Genomic DNA, 16,847 nt, shown 5'->3' with positions numbered 1-16,847 from the left:
TGCAGGTAATCACTGAAGTATTTGGTCTTGTATTGTAAATTAAACTCCTAGCTCTTTATATTCCCGATGCATTCATAACTCGTTTATGTAATATATAGTGAGCGTAGAATCCAATTGCCTTATGGCCCAAACAGAAGCAGCACATTGGCATGGCTGGTAAAATTAGTTGCTTTGGAGTTCTCTCAAGGGATCTCGCAAAACAACGCCCCTCCATTTGTTAGCTAATTAAACAATTTGATCGCTTCCTGGCTCTCATCACCATGAATACATAGCCATGTCTCGGACATGCATTGAGCATGTTGGACCCTAGCCGATTGATGGTCCAGCCTTGTATCAACACAGATGGAGTTCCTTATGCTCAGGGATTGAGCCAGGATGCATCTGCTGGTGTACGTGCTGTAGTTGATGGTAAACAGGTGTCTGGTGATGATGATGAATGTCAGGCTTTTTCTTTGCAAATGAGTCCTACAAATAAATCTAACGTACATTAAGTTGGCAAGCATACCTGTCAACAACAGAGACCCTATGTTGCCACAGTACACAAGAAACTTAACTTTTTACTTTCCAGCTGCAGCATATACACATACACATAACAGTTCTTTGACGTGCTCTTTAAGATTGTTAGCTCAGTAGGCCTTGCCCACAATAAATCTAACCAAAATAAAATGAATGTAATGCAATGTTTTCCTTGCTGTTGTGTTACCGTCTTGGCAGATTTGGCAAAGCATATTGAGAAAACAAAAAAGAAACCGCGGGAGAAGCTCCGTGGAAAAGATGCTGCCCCCCCAGGAGGCAAATCCAAGAAGAAGCAAAAGGAGTACCCTGTGGATACGCTTCCAGAGCCCGTGCAAGTTGAGGAAGTTCCACAAACTAGTGATGGCCCTCAGAGCACGGCAACGGTGGAAAAACCGAGGGCCAAGCGCAAGCTGCTTCTCACACTGCAACCCAAGGTCACCAAACGGGTGGTGTTCAACAAGGATGCTTTTGCGTACCAGGTACGTGGAGTGGAAGCCCCCATGTGCGGTGCTGGGGCAAGAATGTTGCCCCTTCCCCCGGTTTGTGCGGTTACTTTTGGTGTGGGATTGTGAACGAGTGTAGAACTTCGTTTGTAAGATTTTGTCATTCGTGTTGGAATGCGTTTTGTTACTATGGACATAATGTGGAAATATCTTTCTTGCCCGAAAGCTTTACATTGTAACCTCTATGGTGCTTAACATTTAAATATTCCTGGTATATAAAAGGTGCTTTTCATGTAAAATGTGTTTTTTTTCATTAAAGTTTCACTTTTTACATGTTTTTGCATTCTTAACATTGTTGTAGTTTCCATTCTCGCGTACAGTACGCACACTCGCTCGTCAACACTGTTGGTTACAGGATTGAATTGCCTTTTCATCACTTGCTGACTTTCGTATTTTCAGGAGGAATTCATGCAGTTCACGAGCGGAAAGGTAAAGGAGCCGCGCAGGGAGGGCGAGTCGGCCACAGATGCGCTTGAGCTGCTGTCCCCTGGCGAGCTGAGCGAGGGGGAGGCCATGGTCATCGAAGCCTGCATCAACCCAGAGGATGTACTCAAGGTCACCTGATGCCTCCATATACTCTGCACTTGCACACTCCTGCACATGTCTGGAAACTATATTTTACTTTCTCTTGTGGCTGTGCTAATGCACTTGTGCACGTACATCATGCCAGAATGCACCTTTTACTCATCTCTGTTTCATATCTGCGAGCCTATTGTAATTGATGTTTTCTCAATAGGCATGCAAAAATGCATTATTTAGTCAGATTTAAATATTTTTGCCCATGGTGTGTGCATTGAATGTTGCCTGTAAGAATAAATATTTGATTACATGACTCCTGCAGTTACTGGAGGTTGCTACATTTACCTTTCCATAAAAAAAAATTATTGCAGTGAAATAGATCCCGAATTTTAGAGACGTCATATTGGCTATGCAAGTAGAACCTAACATAACTACTAAATCCCTGTTTCATCGATTTTACAAGGGGGCAAAGATTTACATATCTCTGAAAATAAACTTGATGAATGATTGTGCAATTTCTAACAGTGAAACACGCCTGTTGTTGGGAACGAACAGGCAAAAACAATGTCCTACAAGGTAAGCAGTACCCGTGTCGGGCTGCGGTTGCTGGTTGCGTGCTGACGTTGCCGGTTGTCGGGTGACGTTTCATCTAGAAGGTGATGGCAGCTAAGAAGCGGAGCAAGAGCCGGCGGCAGCCCCTGAGCAAGCTGCCCATTCGATTTCCCATCTCCGTGGTGAAGCAAGAGTCACCCAGCGATGAAGGTGAGGCACTCACTCCGCAGTAGTAATTCATTTCTAAAGCTGTGAGATTGATTGATAATTAATTCAACACTCAGTCACTCGCTCGCTGGCGGTCGGTCGTCTTAATTTATTTTATATATTTTCTATTTGCTGCTGCCATGGATTACTGTTCTTCCACCCATGTTAGGACTGTCTACTAGACTGACCGTTTTGACTCATCAATACTGTGTTCAACTTCTATTTACTGCAGGTCCAAACATTTTTCTTTCGACTTTTTCTTCTCCCACACTGCTCTACTTTGGAATTCCTCCCCATCGTCTCCTTTACTCAAGTTTTCATAATCTTGGTTATTTCAAGAAACATGTAATCTCTTATACCTTCAATGGTGCTGTTTGTTACTGGCTGCCTGGCATTATATGCCTTTGGGCCTATGTGAGGAAACTGTCGTGTAAAAATTCCACGTGCTGTTTGTTTCATGTGAGCCGGGGGAGGGGGGTGCCTTGGCATAGTGGAGGGGAAGACTGCTCTTTCCACAGTGGGTATCATTGATTGCAAATGGTGGGGATGTCTGCCTGATATTGCACAACCATTGACATTTGACTCTAGCAGAATTCTGACTTTTCTGCCTGGTGGCTGGAGGCAGTGGTGGTTGATGAAACTCAGTCGGTTTACTGAGCATTGGCAGTGACTTGAATATCCTTTTATGTGAATTTGCAACCAATTGGTAGTTAATTTAGCAAAAAAAATTCTGTTTTCAGTCTTTCTTGCTTGTAATGAAATGCATTTGAAACAGGTCTGTAGAGATAAATATAACGAAGAAATAACTTATGCAGAGAAAGCTGATTTTTTTAAGCTATCATATGTCATTTTAATTTTGAACTGCAGGTAATTGTATGTAAAATTCTTGGCAGCATAATTTGTAAAATATGGTGTTTATTTTATTCTGAGATGTGGGCTGCACATTTTATTATCGTCTTATATCTGAAGTTTACATGTGCTTGGTGCAAATTAGATGTGCTTTCCCTGGTGTGTTTGAATTATCGTTCGTGTGCGCGTGTCTCTCAGGGTGCACACTTGGAAAGGTTCTCCTGTCTTTTTGTCTGCACTTGCTTAATGTGACCCAATCCTTGAAATTAAGGTTGACCCATATGACCAGATTTTGGGGCTCTCTTATGGACTTGTCTACAGGAATAATGAGTGTCTTTGTAAAATTAGTTATTTGGGCAAATTAAGACCTTATGTTTTGTCATTCCTCTGTGCTGCCTGTTTAAGTTGTAGTAAAGTTACATAAACACATCTCTGACATCAAGCCTAATTTGTATAAGCTGTGAATTCTTCTCCCCAGTAGCAAGTGCCCATCCATTGCCTACTTGTGCTAACGTGTCTACAAACACAACACTCCTCGCAGAATTGCCGGAAGTGGTGTCCGAGGAGGAGTCGGAGGCCGAGTCGTGGGCACGGCCACTGGCGCACCTGTGGCAGACCCGGCCGCACAGCTTCCTGGCCGAGCGCGAATACAACGCGGCAGCAGCTCGCAATGAGCCCTACTGTGCCATCTGCACTCTCTTCCACCCCTACTACAGGGTAAGGCGCCTGTTTTGCCTACCCACACACCACATTATTCACTTGGTACTCTACGCCTCTTTTCATAGCTGCTGTGTGAGGCTTTGCGTTAAGATTCTTGTTGAACATGCACTGCTTTTGCCAGTTTTCTCTATTAAATGTTAAGAGACAGCAGTCTTTCCTGTGGGATGAGTGTATTGTTTTGAAAAACAAACTTTGATTTCCTTATCAGATTGAATTAAATAATTGGAAAAAATGCTTTTCATCCCCTGTAGTCTTACTGAAAGTTATCCCCAGATGTCCTTCTAAATTTATCTTTGGACTTTAAATAAAAAAAATTAGTTTTTGCTCAGTTTTCCTCTGAATTTTGATTTAAAAAAACAATTGAAGACCTTGACTATGCAGGTGTATTGTAAACTCAATACACTTTATGGCCCAATACAGAGTAACATATTCGATTCTAAAGATACATAGGATATGAACATTTGCCTTTTTAAGAGTCTTCCAGAGTGCTGGTCTCGGGAGTCCAAAAGTGCTTAGTAACCCAGGCATTCCATTTAACCCCTATTGACATTCTGACCACATTGCCTGCTGCAGTAACAATAGCATTTAACAACACAAATTGGAACATGAAGCCATGCTAGAGATAGCAAGGCTTGTTCGCAGCATGTACATTGGTGAATAATTGGTTAGATTGGCTTTTCCAATCGATAATCGTATAGCCACATTACACATGGATGTTATTTTAAAGGTTGCTTTGAGGTGCAGTTGCATTTACAATATGCCTAAATCACACATGCAATTATTTAAAATGTACTGTTTCTCTTGGAGAATCTTTTTTAAATTTGTTCCTTAATTTTCATACGGGGATGGTATTTTAATTGACCAGCACGAATGTTTGTCAGATTCCTTATACTAGGAATAGTTTTGGTCATCAAAGTTAGCAAAGTGTTACCTTCCTGTTGGTGAAACATCTAGTTGATATGAGCAAGCCTGAGGCTAGAATCGTTCTACTTCTGTAGCACCCAGAAGCACACAAGCATTTTACGTGTCTACATGTGTTTTTCATACGTACCTATTACATTTTCGCCCCAACAAAATCCACATATTCGTATGGCTTCAGTCGGAAGCCGAAGAAGAGCCCCCCGAGAGTTCAAGCACCACTTCTGGGATGAACGTGCCCACCGTGGGCACGCAGACAAAGCCGCTCATCCCCGAAATGTGCTACGCGTCGTGCGGGGAGAACACAGACCCACTGCCCGGCGGCTCCCTGCTTAACGAGGACGGCACCAGCACCCTCATCTCCTGTGCAAAGTGTTGCCTGCAGGTGCACGCAAGTAAGAGTTCTCACCCCCACCCTTTGCTCACCTCTGTCTTGTGGACTGTGTACGTCTCTCAACCTAAAAAAACCCAGCTTTTTGCGAGTGGCACTTGTGCTTTAGTTTCTGTTCGGCGCGGCACGTTTCTTGTTTGTGTGCGCGTGCACGCGCGTGTGAGAGAGTGCTCGGCTCGATTAGCGGAGAGCTTTGTTGTGCTGCCATAATGGCGGTGGCTGGCCTCCCCTGGTAATTGGTTTTGCGTGCTGTAATGGTGTGCCGTGATGGCTGTGTGGTTTGCCGTGACAGGTTGTTATGGGGTCGGGGCACAATCCTTGTCAGATGGCTGGAAATGCTCTCGATGTGCTGCGGAGGCCTGGACTGTGGTGAGTCCATTTGACTTTTCACTAAAATCTTTTAGTCTGAAGCTACATTGCAATATTCCATCACTGAAATAGTACCTCCACTTAAGCACAAACCTCAAGAAAATTTACTGTAATATAAATGTATTATTCCTTAATGTTTTCATAATGTCACAGTCAACCAGACTTGATGTCAGTATTGTAGGTAGTAGATATTTTAATATTTGATTAGTATATGTTAGTGTTAGGACCTGCAAAGGAGAGGGATATGTTTTCAAGCCAAATTTGCATTTGATTACATTCTGCTTTTATACAATTTATCTCCGGCAATAATTATTTAGTGTTCAATCGTGCTGTCACTTAATGTTCAACTAGCTACAGCAGTGCTTATGGGTGCAAAATGCAACAGATGTATGCTTTATTCGTGTACAATTTTTATGTGAAAATGTTTCAACATCTAAATTGTATATATTTCTTAAATCAATTCTTATTGCTTTGCAAAGTTTTTTTTGGTGTCGCTATGCCTATTATGGATGTCCGTTTTAATATGCAACTGGTTGTTGCAATTATTGTGTATTTGTGCTTGTTTGCTTTATCTTAGGATTGCTGCCTATGCAATTTGAGAGGAGGTGCCCTCCAACAGACCACAGACAACAGGTATGGAGCAGCAGCCGTGGTCTCCATAGGGCCACATCACGTAGTACCAAGCAGCTCGTATACCTTAACATGTTATGGTAGCAGAAGTCTTTAGTTTGATGCATAGTGCACCGAGTCGCACAGTTCCGCAGGCTATAAACACAGCGTATTTAGTAATGTACACGGTCCAAATCCATTTCGGTGCAAATACTTTGTCTCTGAAGTGTTTTAGTGCCGCTTCTTCAATTACCTTTTGTTATTCAAAACAAACATGCTTAATGGGTTTTACGGATTTTAAATAAAACGGTTTTATTCATTTTCATATATGCCTTCCTCTGGGTAAATAATAATTTTGCAGGTTTTACATTTTGATTGGCAGGTATTCTCGTAGGGCAGTAATTTATTCCTGATCTTTAGATGTTAATTATTTTGCACTTGGACGCTTGCGATTGGTTCGAAGTGCAGTCCATGTGGAATTTGCGCGCACCACAAGACGCACGTTGATTTGAGTTGCGCTTGTATGGCCGCAACACTCGGATGTGATGCTGCCTGGCAGATGTTGTTTTTTTTGCACGTGCAGTTTTTTGTACCCAGCTACCACATTTGATATGCTCCGTTGTGGTGTGGGCGGGCGTTCTTGACAAGCGGGTGTCGTATGTCGTGCGACCGTTTACAGATGGGTGCACGTGATGTGCGCGGTGGCAGTGACTGAGGCGCGCTTTGTGAATGTAATGGAGAGGAGACCAGTGGACATCAGCCGCATCCCTCCTCCCCGGTGGAAACTGGTACTTGATTGGTTTTATTTGGTTTCTTATTGATGTGCTATCGTAAGGTGGGGCAGAGCAGTGCGAGATAGTTGTTAAGCGCACCCTTACTATGAGCTCGATGACCAGAGTTCGATTCCAGTCTCCTATCGTCAGTGGTGAGTGATATCTGAACTGGTTCCAGGACAACCCCCAGCTTCATCAACCTGCACTGACCATTGTGGTGAAGTAGTCGAACACCCCCTATCATATTTCACATGGGCAAGTCTTCATCCAGCAGTAGATTGACAAAGGACTGATCATCATACTCGAGTCGAAAAGCATTTTGTTTCAACTCAAACACAACCCAACATATGCTGAACCTTGGTAAATGTTTAGCTCATGGTGCTTGATCATTTCATAGCTAAGGTTTACAATGACATCTTGGTTTGCATGTAGAGCAGAATTATTTGCATTGTGGAAGACAATCTAAGCGTTTATGAGGCTGAAAATGTAAAAAAAAATTGCATCTACAACATATTTGTCTGTACATGTGCGTTTGTAAGCAGCTGGCAAATGTTAATGCTGCAGAGGAATTCTGCCAACCATTAAGAGACAGGGCCTGATTAGTGCACAGACGTTGGCAATCCAGTTCACGCAGGCAGGGAGAGCTCGCCGGACATTAAATGTGCTTTTAACCTGGAACGCACCCAGTTACAGATCCTCTTTAATCAGAGCAAAGTCATTAGCATCCGGCGCCGTCTGTCCCGCCACACTACGAGCTGTTTTGCAGCCCTGCTTGGATACTTTCTGTTGAGCAGCTGCTGCTCTGCGCGCTTGCCTAGCACTCGGGATGCTTTGCTTGCAAAGCTAACGATCGTTTAGCTCACTGTCACTGTAAAAAATTGCATCGCTTTTTTATGCGTCACCTTTTAACCGAAAGACTTGGTGTTTGATTGGTCTGCCGTTAGCCAAATGGAATTAAACTGTTTGTGGTGCACGCTGATCTAGCTGCAGGTGATGAGGAAAAAAAAATGGCCAGAGTTGTTCATCTTTGTTTTGCGTAAATTTGGTCGGGTTAATCAAAATAGACACCACCTAAATCATTGCCTTGGTGTATATTTTATATGTCAGGGCTATACAATTGAGGCCAATAAATATGCCTTTTTAGCCATCCTAAAGGAAAACTTTCTGATTGCTAGTCCTCTCTGCTTCCCCGTGTGTGTGGGTATTTGTGGGTTGTAAACTAAGAATGTTTTTTTTATACAAATGGTTTGTTTTTAGAAAGTAAATTTATAGGATTGTTAGTAAGAAGGCTATTCGTGCACTGTCGACTTCAATGTACTAACTGTTTGGTAATTAATATATGATTGTAGTAAATAATCTATTTTAGCATTTTTAATAGCTGTCTACGGAGACTTTTCCCAATTGAGTGTTGTTGGCTGCCTGTCAGGCTTGTTTTGCATGAAATCTAATCCTTTTCGCTACACGTTAATTTGGCTTTCACAATTTTGAGGACTTAACATAAATTATTCGTAGATTAATTCGTTATTAAATGGTGGCTTTTTGAACTGTATGTACTTTGCCACCAACTCCTTGAGTGACTTAAAAATGTAGTTAATACCGCCGCTTTCTGCTGTGGCTAATGCTCGTTTGACATTTAGCTGTCAATAACTCCGCTCTGGGTGTGTTTGAGCGGGTGCTCTTTTGCATTATTTCCAGTGGTCATGTAGGCACCATTTTTGTTTTAGTGATAGTCTGTGGACTTAATTACATTATTATCTTGATCTTAGTTGACTAAAGCATTAAAAAACGGTCCACTTATAAAATGTTGGTGTGAGGGGCACGCAGGTTCCCCGCCGAATATTACCAGGTCGTTAATTAGTTGACTCGGTCCACTTATACATTTTACTCTATTCTTAGTCTGCGTCCTCATTCAGACAAGTTAACTTTGTCCCGTTACTACAATGCTTGGGTCTTTCGGTAGTTGTAGAGTCATCGTCACGCTTGACAATATTCTTGGTCATCGTTGACTGAAATAAAATGTACGTTGACATATACGTAGCCAACCGGGCTAATTGGAAGTGTGGGGGGGAAAGGCAACAAACAAATATTAACACGTGCTGATGATTTGCATAACTTATAATCGATTCATACATGCCTGATTGATGACTGGCATTGTGAGCACAAGTATTGATTTCACCAAGTGACTTGGGTCGTGTTAGCTTATGCCTGTGATCAAGCATTTATAGGACGCAAGTATTTCTTGATTTGCGAAACTACCAGATAAATGAGTGTTCTAAAGAAATAAAAAAAACCCGTTGTCGTTTGCAGAAATGCATCTTCTGCCGGAAGCAGCATCGGAAGGTGCAGGGGGCATGCGTGCAGTGCTCGTACGGCCGCTGCCCAACGCCGTTCCACGTGACGTGCGCCCACGCTGCTGGCGTCCTCATGGAGCCTGACGACTGGCCGTACGCCGTCTACATCACGTGCAGCCGGCACAAGACCGGCGCGCAGGGCACGGTATGGAGTGGCTGGGCGGGGGGGGGGGCAGGCGAAGGTCCTGCTTTTACCTCCACCACGTGCGAGCACCCGTGTTTCTGGACCGTAGAATTATAGCGCGCGCGTTAAAAGCGGTTTACCCTTCGCCCTGGCAAAATTTGGTTAATTGTTGTAATTGAGTTTTTTTTGTCTAGCTTTTTACAAATTACTTTGTACTCTTTCTATTTTTTTCGTTTTTTTTTCATGGAGTTTTGTTTGCCCAAGTAATATGAATGTAGACAGTACCATAGCATTTGGATAATTGGTCAGCAATTCTCGCACGCTTGATTCATGGTGGGCATTGTGAGCGTGAGTGACGATTTTACTGAGCGATCATTCCAGTGATCAAGCATTTAGGAGGCAAGTGTTTCTTGATTTGTGAAACTCTGAAATCTTTTCGGTTGTGAGGTCAATTATTGGCAGTACTGAAGGTGGGTTTAGTAAGTCCATCTATGCAGACTTTTAAGTGTTATTTGAATCGTGTAATTGTATTTTCTCTGGGACCTGCTCTTTTCCTCCATATGGAAAATACTCCAATGCAATCGACCAAACACCCTAATGCAATGACCTTCCTAAAATATAGTCTTGATATGCTTTCCTGTGGAATGTTTGCTGCAACATATCTGTTATTGAACAGCCACGTGTTTTACCAACAGAAAAGCAGAAATGCCCTGCAGGACGTAACCGTCGGACAGACCGTCATTTCCAAGCACAAAAACAGCCGCTATTATCATAGTAACGTGATTGGCTTGACCACGCAGACCTTCTACGAGGTCAATTTTGATGATGGATCGTACAGCGACAACCTCTTCCCCGAGGATATAACGGTGAGAACGCTGCGTCTCTTGGCACATACAATTCACTCACGGGAGAATGCTGTTTTTGGTCGGCCTGCTGTCTTTTTAGCTAGAGAACGTTCATACCATTTAATAACGTTGCCAAGTTGGTGTGTTTCTGTACTTTTATGACACAGCCCTGATCGACTCTGGGAAGTCAATGTGCGGTTTACAATGACAGAATAGCCATTTGATAATCCACAACTCCAGCTTAATTCCTTAACATTATTCCTTAACATTATTCCTTAGTGCTTAAAAGACTAACGTCATATTCTCTAGCTACTCACCCTATTTTTCTCTCCTGCACATTGTGTCCCCGGACTCGCATCCCATTGAACAGGTCAATAACGTTAATTATTTAGGAGTTACCTTGGATTCAAAGCTGTCCTTCAGGGCTCACATTGATCATGTGCCCAATATGATAAAAAAAACTAAAATTTGATTCCTCTACGAAAATAAATTGTGTCATTTTGTCAGCCACCATCCTCTCCCCATCTTTGACTATTGTGACATCATCTACTCTCTATTCTTCTAAATTACTTTAAAACGTCTTGTTCCATTATACCACTGGGTCTTCTGCTTTGCCCTTGACGCCCCCGCTAGAATGCATCATTGCAACCTCTAGATCCCTTTCAATTTATCTCCCCTTGACAACTGAAGAGACCACCACTGGGGCTGTCTTTATTCTAAAAGTCCTTAAATAAATGTGGCAAATATCTAAAGCACCTCCTAATTTGGTAAATTCCCAGTGGGGCAGCCTCAGAAGTTTCCTCCCTCTTCTTAGTAAAAAAAAAATACCGAATTTTATTATACTAGGTTTGATGCATCCTTCCACACTTCCCCACGTTATTGGAATGCCCTTGTGTCTCAGCTCAGGTTCGGCTCCTCCACAAATTCAAATTAACTCCGAACTTCGAATGCACAGTTCGGTTGCTGCACCGGTACCCAACCCATTAGCTGTTACTTTCTGCATTCCCGTGATGGTTACGTTGTTTTATTCGCTCGATTGTGTTTGCTTAGTAGTCTCGAGCGCATATTGTCTACAACCATTTACTACATCCTTGTTTTTGTTGCAATGTTTCTGTTTTGGTGCAGTATAGTAGTTTATTTCGTCAATATTGTAAATCGTTCTTTGAGCAGTTTTTGCCTGCACCTGTGATGCTTTCCCATTCCTCTGTCTGCACAACATTCAGAATCAGAATATTTGTTCATACTGGAAGAATCCGACGAGCTATACATCTCTTTCACAGATGTCCAGTAGTTCTTGTGCTGTAGTGATGCACCACAGGTCTCTTTTGCTAACTGGCTAAATAGGACTTTGTTGCAAATAAACATTTATGAATTGTACTAGTCTGTTGTCAACTTTTTGACCAGCTTGTTTAAATCTACTACTTGATTCCTTTTGCGTTTTGACGAGTGCTATACATTTTCAATCATACTAAATACATGGTGATGAATGCCCAGAGCAGATTGCGCTTGTTTTACGATTTAATCTAAGAAACAGATTACTCAGATTTATTAGCATTTTATTGCCACTCAGCAAACATAAAATGTAAATTAAAAAGGGGGGGGGGTTATGCTTCAGGAAAAAGAGGTGACAACGTGATTGTGTTGCTGCTCTAAACAAGTGTTATCTTGCCGTGTAACAACAAATATAATTAATGAGTTGCGTATCTTTGTTGCCGTTAGGTGAAGCTAGTTGCTGGGGTGGGGGGGGTGTTGAGCGTGGTTTCTGTAGTAAAGTTTTTGTTGCTGTTTTTTTTTGTACAGAGTCACAATTGCCTGGTGCTCGGCCCGCCTGCGCCTGGTGAAGCAGTTACTGTGCGTTGGACCGACGGTCAGCTGTACGGAGCCAAATTCGTCGCGGCTCACTCCATGCAAATGTTCCAGGTGAGAAGAAACGTCTCTCTTCGGGTGTTTTTTTGTGTGTGGGGAGTAGTGACGAGCCTGGGTAGTCCACTATGCCACGATGCTTGTTTACCTGACCTTTTAATTCCTGGCCATGGACCTCTGTGGCAGGTAAGTATCTGAACTTCCCCTGTCCCCCCCTCCCTCCTAGGTCTCAAATCGGCTTAAATGAGAACTTGGTGTCTGAGCCGGCACTGCTGAGATATTCTGGGTTTTAATCTTGGCAGCTGCCTGTAATGAAGCCAGGTTCCCACGTGTAGCCAGGTTACCAATAACTGAACAAAAGGATGATGAATTTTTTTTTTTATATTTGGACAATCTCATGGCATGAGTGTTTGGGGCATAGTGTATCCTGTTCTGACCCATGGAGCACACTGCATTCTTCATCTCATGGCTTAACACTGATGGCACAGTTGGAATAAATTGTGGGTAGAGACATTAGTATCTGGTGTAGCATATGGACATCAGTACGGGGAGGAGCTTTGGCAACTAGCTGTTGTGCTGCCCGTCACTCCATTGCATGTTATGCTGCCTTTTAATGGGTGCTCACTGACACAATTTTGAAAAGTTGAAATCGATCAAGGCAGCTTATCAATATTCCCGAAGAATAAACATAGTGGCCTGTCTGTTTCCTGTATTGACGAATGTATCAGAATGTATGTCTGGACTTGCTCTGATAGACAGGAAGTGGAGCACAGGGATCTGGGAGCAAGTAAAACTCAGACATGCTGACTCTAGAGAAAAGTAAATGGACTTGGGTGTGACACAGACCAGATTGTTATTGGTGGACAACCATGGTGATGGAATAGCAGCCGAAGGAGAGAACACAACTGAGAAAATGTAAATTGTGAAGATAGACCTATGTCATCAGTTCTTTTTACAAGAGTCATTTGACGGCTTTCATCTAATATTAGATGTACAAAGGCTGGTAATGAACGATACTGCCCTCCCCCCCCCCCCCCCCCGTATTCTCGTGCTAAATAAGTTGTATTATTCTGTGTACGACGTGAGTGTTAAAGCATATGTTAATATATGAACTAAGAAATATGATCATTTGTTACAATCAGTCGGAACGCATCTTGTAAGGTTAAATCAAAATGGTGGTACATTGTTAAAGGGAAGGAAAATGTATTAATATAGTCAACAAATTAAGTGTTTAGCTGCTCATATTGAGCATGGAGGCAGTGCTCCTTTGTTTACAGCGCTGAGCCAGTGGTTTAAGTTCTGCATTTGGATGGAAGGGGCGAGTGCATACATATGACAACCCTGAAGGTCTGATGGGCCGAATTAACCCCCCCCCACCTCCCCCAGGATTTGAACCTGCAATCTTCTGGCCACGAGCCCCTTCCTGTCCTGCTGAGCCACCTGTCCAGTTAATAATATACTCAAAATAAGTTTTTTTATATATATTTGTTATGGTATATTTATATGCTCTGCAATACAGCTGTTTCATTGTACTTTAATAACTTTTCTTTTATAAACATCAGAAATAATATTTGTACCTCCCTTGATCTTATTTTCGTTTTAAGTGAAGGTATTCTCTATATGAAAGCTGTCTGTTGAAATCCCAACACAAAATTTCATTTCAAAGACATTCTGCCAACAAGAGGCCAGAAGGTTACAAATGGCACTTGATTGAGTTTTAGAACTGTGGCACGTTTTCACATTGTACACAGGTGACAAATTGTGGAAAATTTTCAAGGCCCTAATATTGAATTGTGCCCAAGTTATTAGCTGTCAAGAATTGCCAATTGTTCCACATGTCTCATGCTGACCACTGGATAATAAAAACTGTAGTTTGTGTGAAGGATGTTCTTACATTGTGGCTCCTTGGAAAGCACCGAGAGTAAATGTTTACAATCAGGCATTTGGGTTTTTTTCGGCTTTGTTTTTGCCATTTGTTAACAATGATTGATAGGCATATAATTAAAAGGCTTGGGATTCTGTCCTCTTGACTTAGAAATGTCATGTGTCACAGGTTGAGTTTGAAGATGGCTCCCAGAACACTGCCAAGCGAGAAGACATTTATACATTGAATGAGGACCTCCCAAAGAGGGTCAAGACAAGGCTGGTAATATGTGAATTTTGCAACAACCTTAACAAACAACCATGCATTTCCAGACACTTGGCAGTCACAATTTAAGTGTTTTATATAATGACGTTTTCTTTGAAAGCCTGTGATAAGTTGTATCATTTGCAGTTTTTCCAGCAATGTCTTTTCTGGATTATCTTTTAAAGGTGTTTGTGCAGAAAAACATGTTTTTTTTTAGAAAACTCACATGCCTGGGTGATTGATTGTGCGGTGGGTTTGCACACCGCCTTTCAAACCCAGCAAATTCCGTTTGATTCTTTACCATTGACAACTTTAGCGCCAATTAGTCATGGGGCACATCTAGGTCGCAATTTGCAAATCGGCACGGAAGAGAAATAGCAGCCGGGTATGGTTTTGGCCACACCACCTCCGTGTCGTTTGTAATCCGTTAAGTGCTCATTAACAACACTTGTACCGACAGTGTATGATGCTAAACACGGGGTATTATATCTGTCTGTTGGCGTGCATGCAGTCGCAGGCTTCGGACATGCGATATGACGACGTGTTTTACGGCAAGATGGTGGCGCAGGACTCGAAGCGACAACGTGTGCTCAACCCCAAGTACTCCGAGGACTACGTGGAGCACACGGCCTACCGCTCATTCCTCGAGCAGGCCTTCCCTGGCCAGCCACGCCCGGGACCCTAGCCTAGGCAATGAAATTGTACCGCAGGCCAGGAATGAAAATATATTAAAAAAAAATATTTCCACATCTTTCTGGAGTATGTCATCATGCAACATCCAAATTATTTTTTAAACTGCAGAGGTCTGAGACCATTTTTTTTATTTGGGGGACATGCACATTGCCGTTACGTCTTGTTTGCCCCAATTCTCAGGCATCTAAAGAGCCTTGTATAAAAGCCCCTGACCCCTAGACGTCTGCCATCCTCTTGTTCCCTCTTAGTTGCCAACACAATGTCAGACGGAAAGCTGTAAAAGATGTCTCCTCTCTGTAGCCCCTTTATACTTAATACATGCTTTTGGGATGTTGATTTATATTGTACAAATGTTATTGCACATAGGTGATTTTTGTGTTAATGTATTGATACATTAACTTCTGTTTATTACAGTGCACATTTTTTTTTGGAACATGTTTAGAAATGAAATTGTCATCTTTACTTCAGTATGCTCTGCAATAGACACAATGTAAGATTGTGTGTATAGTTCCACCCTGTATAATGTGTTAAACCTTATTTACAATACATCTTATTTTTTTCAAAAGAAAGCTAACTCTCACGTGTTTTATTTTTCTTGTGTATTAAGGTTTTTTCACGTAACATATAGTATTTGCAGAATGTAACATTACAGAATGTAGGCTGAAAATACAATGTATTTAAATGTGCATTGTTTTGGTTTTATCCTTAAATGAAATCCCTGATTTGGAGATGGTCAGAAACTCACGACTGGGTTTTTACACTGGCATATTTCTCAATATTTGAACACTCTTGGCATTGTACCTACGCACAGTTTGAGCTTTAATACTGAACTGTCCATGTGTGAATGAGTTTATTGGTACATTTGGAACGCGTGGATTGTAATATAGGAAGACAACTCCAGTGTCAAAATTGACTACACATTTTTGGGAACTTTGTGTACATGGCCAAGCTTATTTAAAACATTTCGCATATTTTTTCGTTTAAACTTCGCCGTTAAACCAGAATATTTGTATTTTATTTAGAACGACTTATGTAGATTTGTTAATTATAGTAATTGCATGTGTCATTTTCCATCCTTTCAATTTTAAGAGTTTGATTTGGCAAAGATTAATTGTAGAAATGGAAGCTTTTTCAACGTAACTTTTCCAAACAGGAAAGAGCGTTGCCCATAAGGAATGTTAAAAAAAGATTAAAACAAAGTCTGGTTCCAAAGTGTTTTAACCCACGTGAAAAAGCACTTATGAATTGGCTCAGTTAGTCTTTTTTACGTTGACCCAGTAGAGCATGCTTTTTGTACATTTTTTTCTTGTTAATTAAATCTTTGAAGGCTATTCTGAAATCCAAGGATTATTGATAAACGTGCATATTGAAATCGTGTAGTGTCTTTTTTAACGTTGAGCATTTTATCCAAGGGTCTAGTGTGAATACTGGTGGGAAAGACGCTAAAAGGTATGTGCAACCTTAGACGTACGATTACCATTGTCTTATTCGGCTTGTAAAAATTTCGACATTCTTCCCATCCACGTGTAAAAATAACTACTATGTGATTGGTAATATTGTTTAAATTCCACATGACAATTGCTTTCCTATTTAATACATGTCTGTGTGTTAATAAAGATGATATGTTGGCTTCACATTTAACAGTTTTGTATTGGTCTTTGTAAGTAGAAGCTACTTGCCATCGTAGCTTTGACGATGCAAGTTTCAAAAAAAGTGGCACCACACTCATTAACGCCCATACCTACGTTGAGTAGGTCTGACTCTCATGCCATCCATTCGTTGTTCAATTGCCACTGCCTGAATTGAAAACTAATTTTTTTAGAACTTATTTTTGTGTTAAATGTGTCCTTAGCCCCACACCTCCGATTGGCACAGTTGGCTACGTATGATGCAAAATAAGTTATACAAACTGCCAGG

The 16,847-nt window shown here is 41.7% G+C and overlaps 1 protein-coding gene across 4 annotated transcripts in view; it reads left to right on the top strand.

The window, feature by feature from the left end:
- LOC116948878 (lysine-specific demethylase 4C-like) overlaps positions 1 to 16,571 on the top strand; it is a 35,860-nt gene extending 19,289 nt beyond the window's left edge. For 3 of the 4 annotated variants that reach the window (XM_032966081.2, XM_032966080.2, XM_032966082.2), the window contains exons 11-23: positions 715 to 995; positions 1,419 to 1,574; positions 2,192 to 2,300; positions 3,688 to 3,863; positions 4,966 to 5,179; positions 5,468 to 5,544; positions 6,122 to 6,177; positions 6,833 to 6,941; positions 9,234 to 9,422; positions 10,097 to 10,267; positions 12,047 to 12,166; positions 14,163 to 14,255; positions 14,749 to 16,571. In XM_032966081.2, the coding sequence (XP_032821972.1) occupies positions 715 to 995; positions 1,419 to 1,574; positions 2,192 to 2,300; positions 3,688 to 3,863; positions 4,966 to 5,179; positions 5,468 to 5,544; positions 6,122 to 6,177; positions 6,833 to 6,941; positions 9,234 to 9,422; positions 10,097 to 10,267; positions 12,047 to 12,166; positions 14,163 to 14,255; positions 14,749 to 14,922 (1,925 nt within the window). In that variant the 3' untranslated portion in view covers positions 14,923 to 16,571. The remainder of the gene's footprint in view (positions 1 to 714; positions 996 to 1,418; positions 1,575 to 2,191; positions 2,301 to 3,687; positions 3,864 to 4,965; positions 5,180 to 5,467; positions 5,545 to 6,121; positions 6,178 to 6,832; positions 6,942 to 9,233; positions 9,423 to 10,096; positions 10,268 to 12,046; positions 12,167 to 14,162; positions 14,256 to 14,748) is intronic. The other variant, XM_032966083.2, reaches the window with a different exon arrangement.
- The last annotated feature ends 276 nt before the right edge of the window (positions 16,572 to 16,847 follow it).

Source organism: Petromyzon marinus, chromosome 35 (assembly GCF_048934315.1).
Source record: "Petromyzon marinus isolate PM22_M1 ecotype Great Lakes invasive population chromosome 35, UKy_Petmar_22M1.pri1.0, whole genome shotgun sequence".
NCBI classification, from domain to species: domain Eukaryota; kingdom Metazoa; phylum Chordata; class Hyperoartia; order Petromyzontiformes; family Petromyzontidae; genus Petromyzon; species Petromyzon marinus.
The sequence above is the reverse complement of the archived record's forward strand: the minus strand, read 5'-3'. Positions and strand labels throughout refer to the sequence as shown.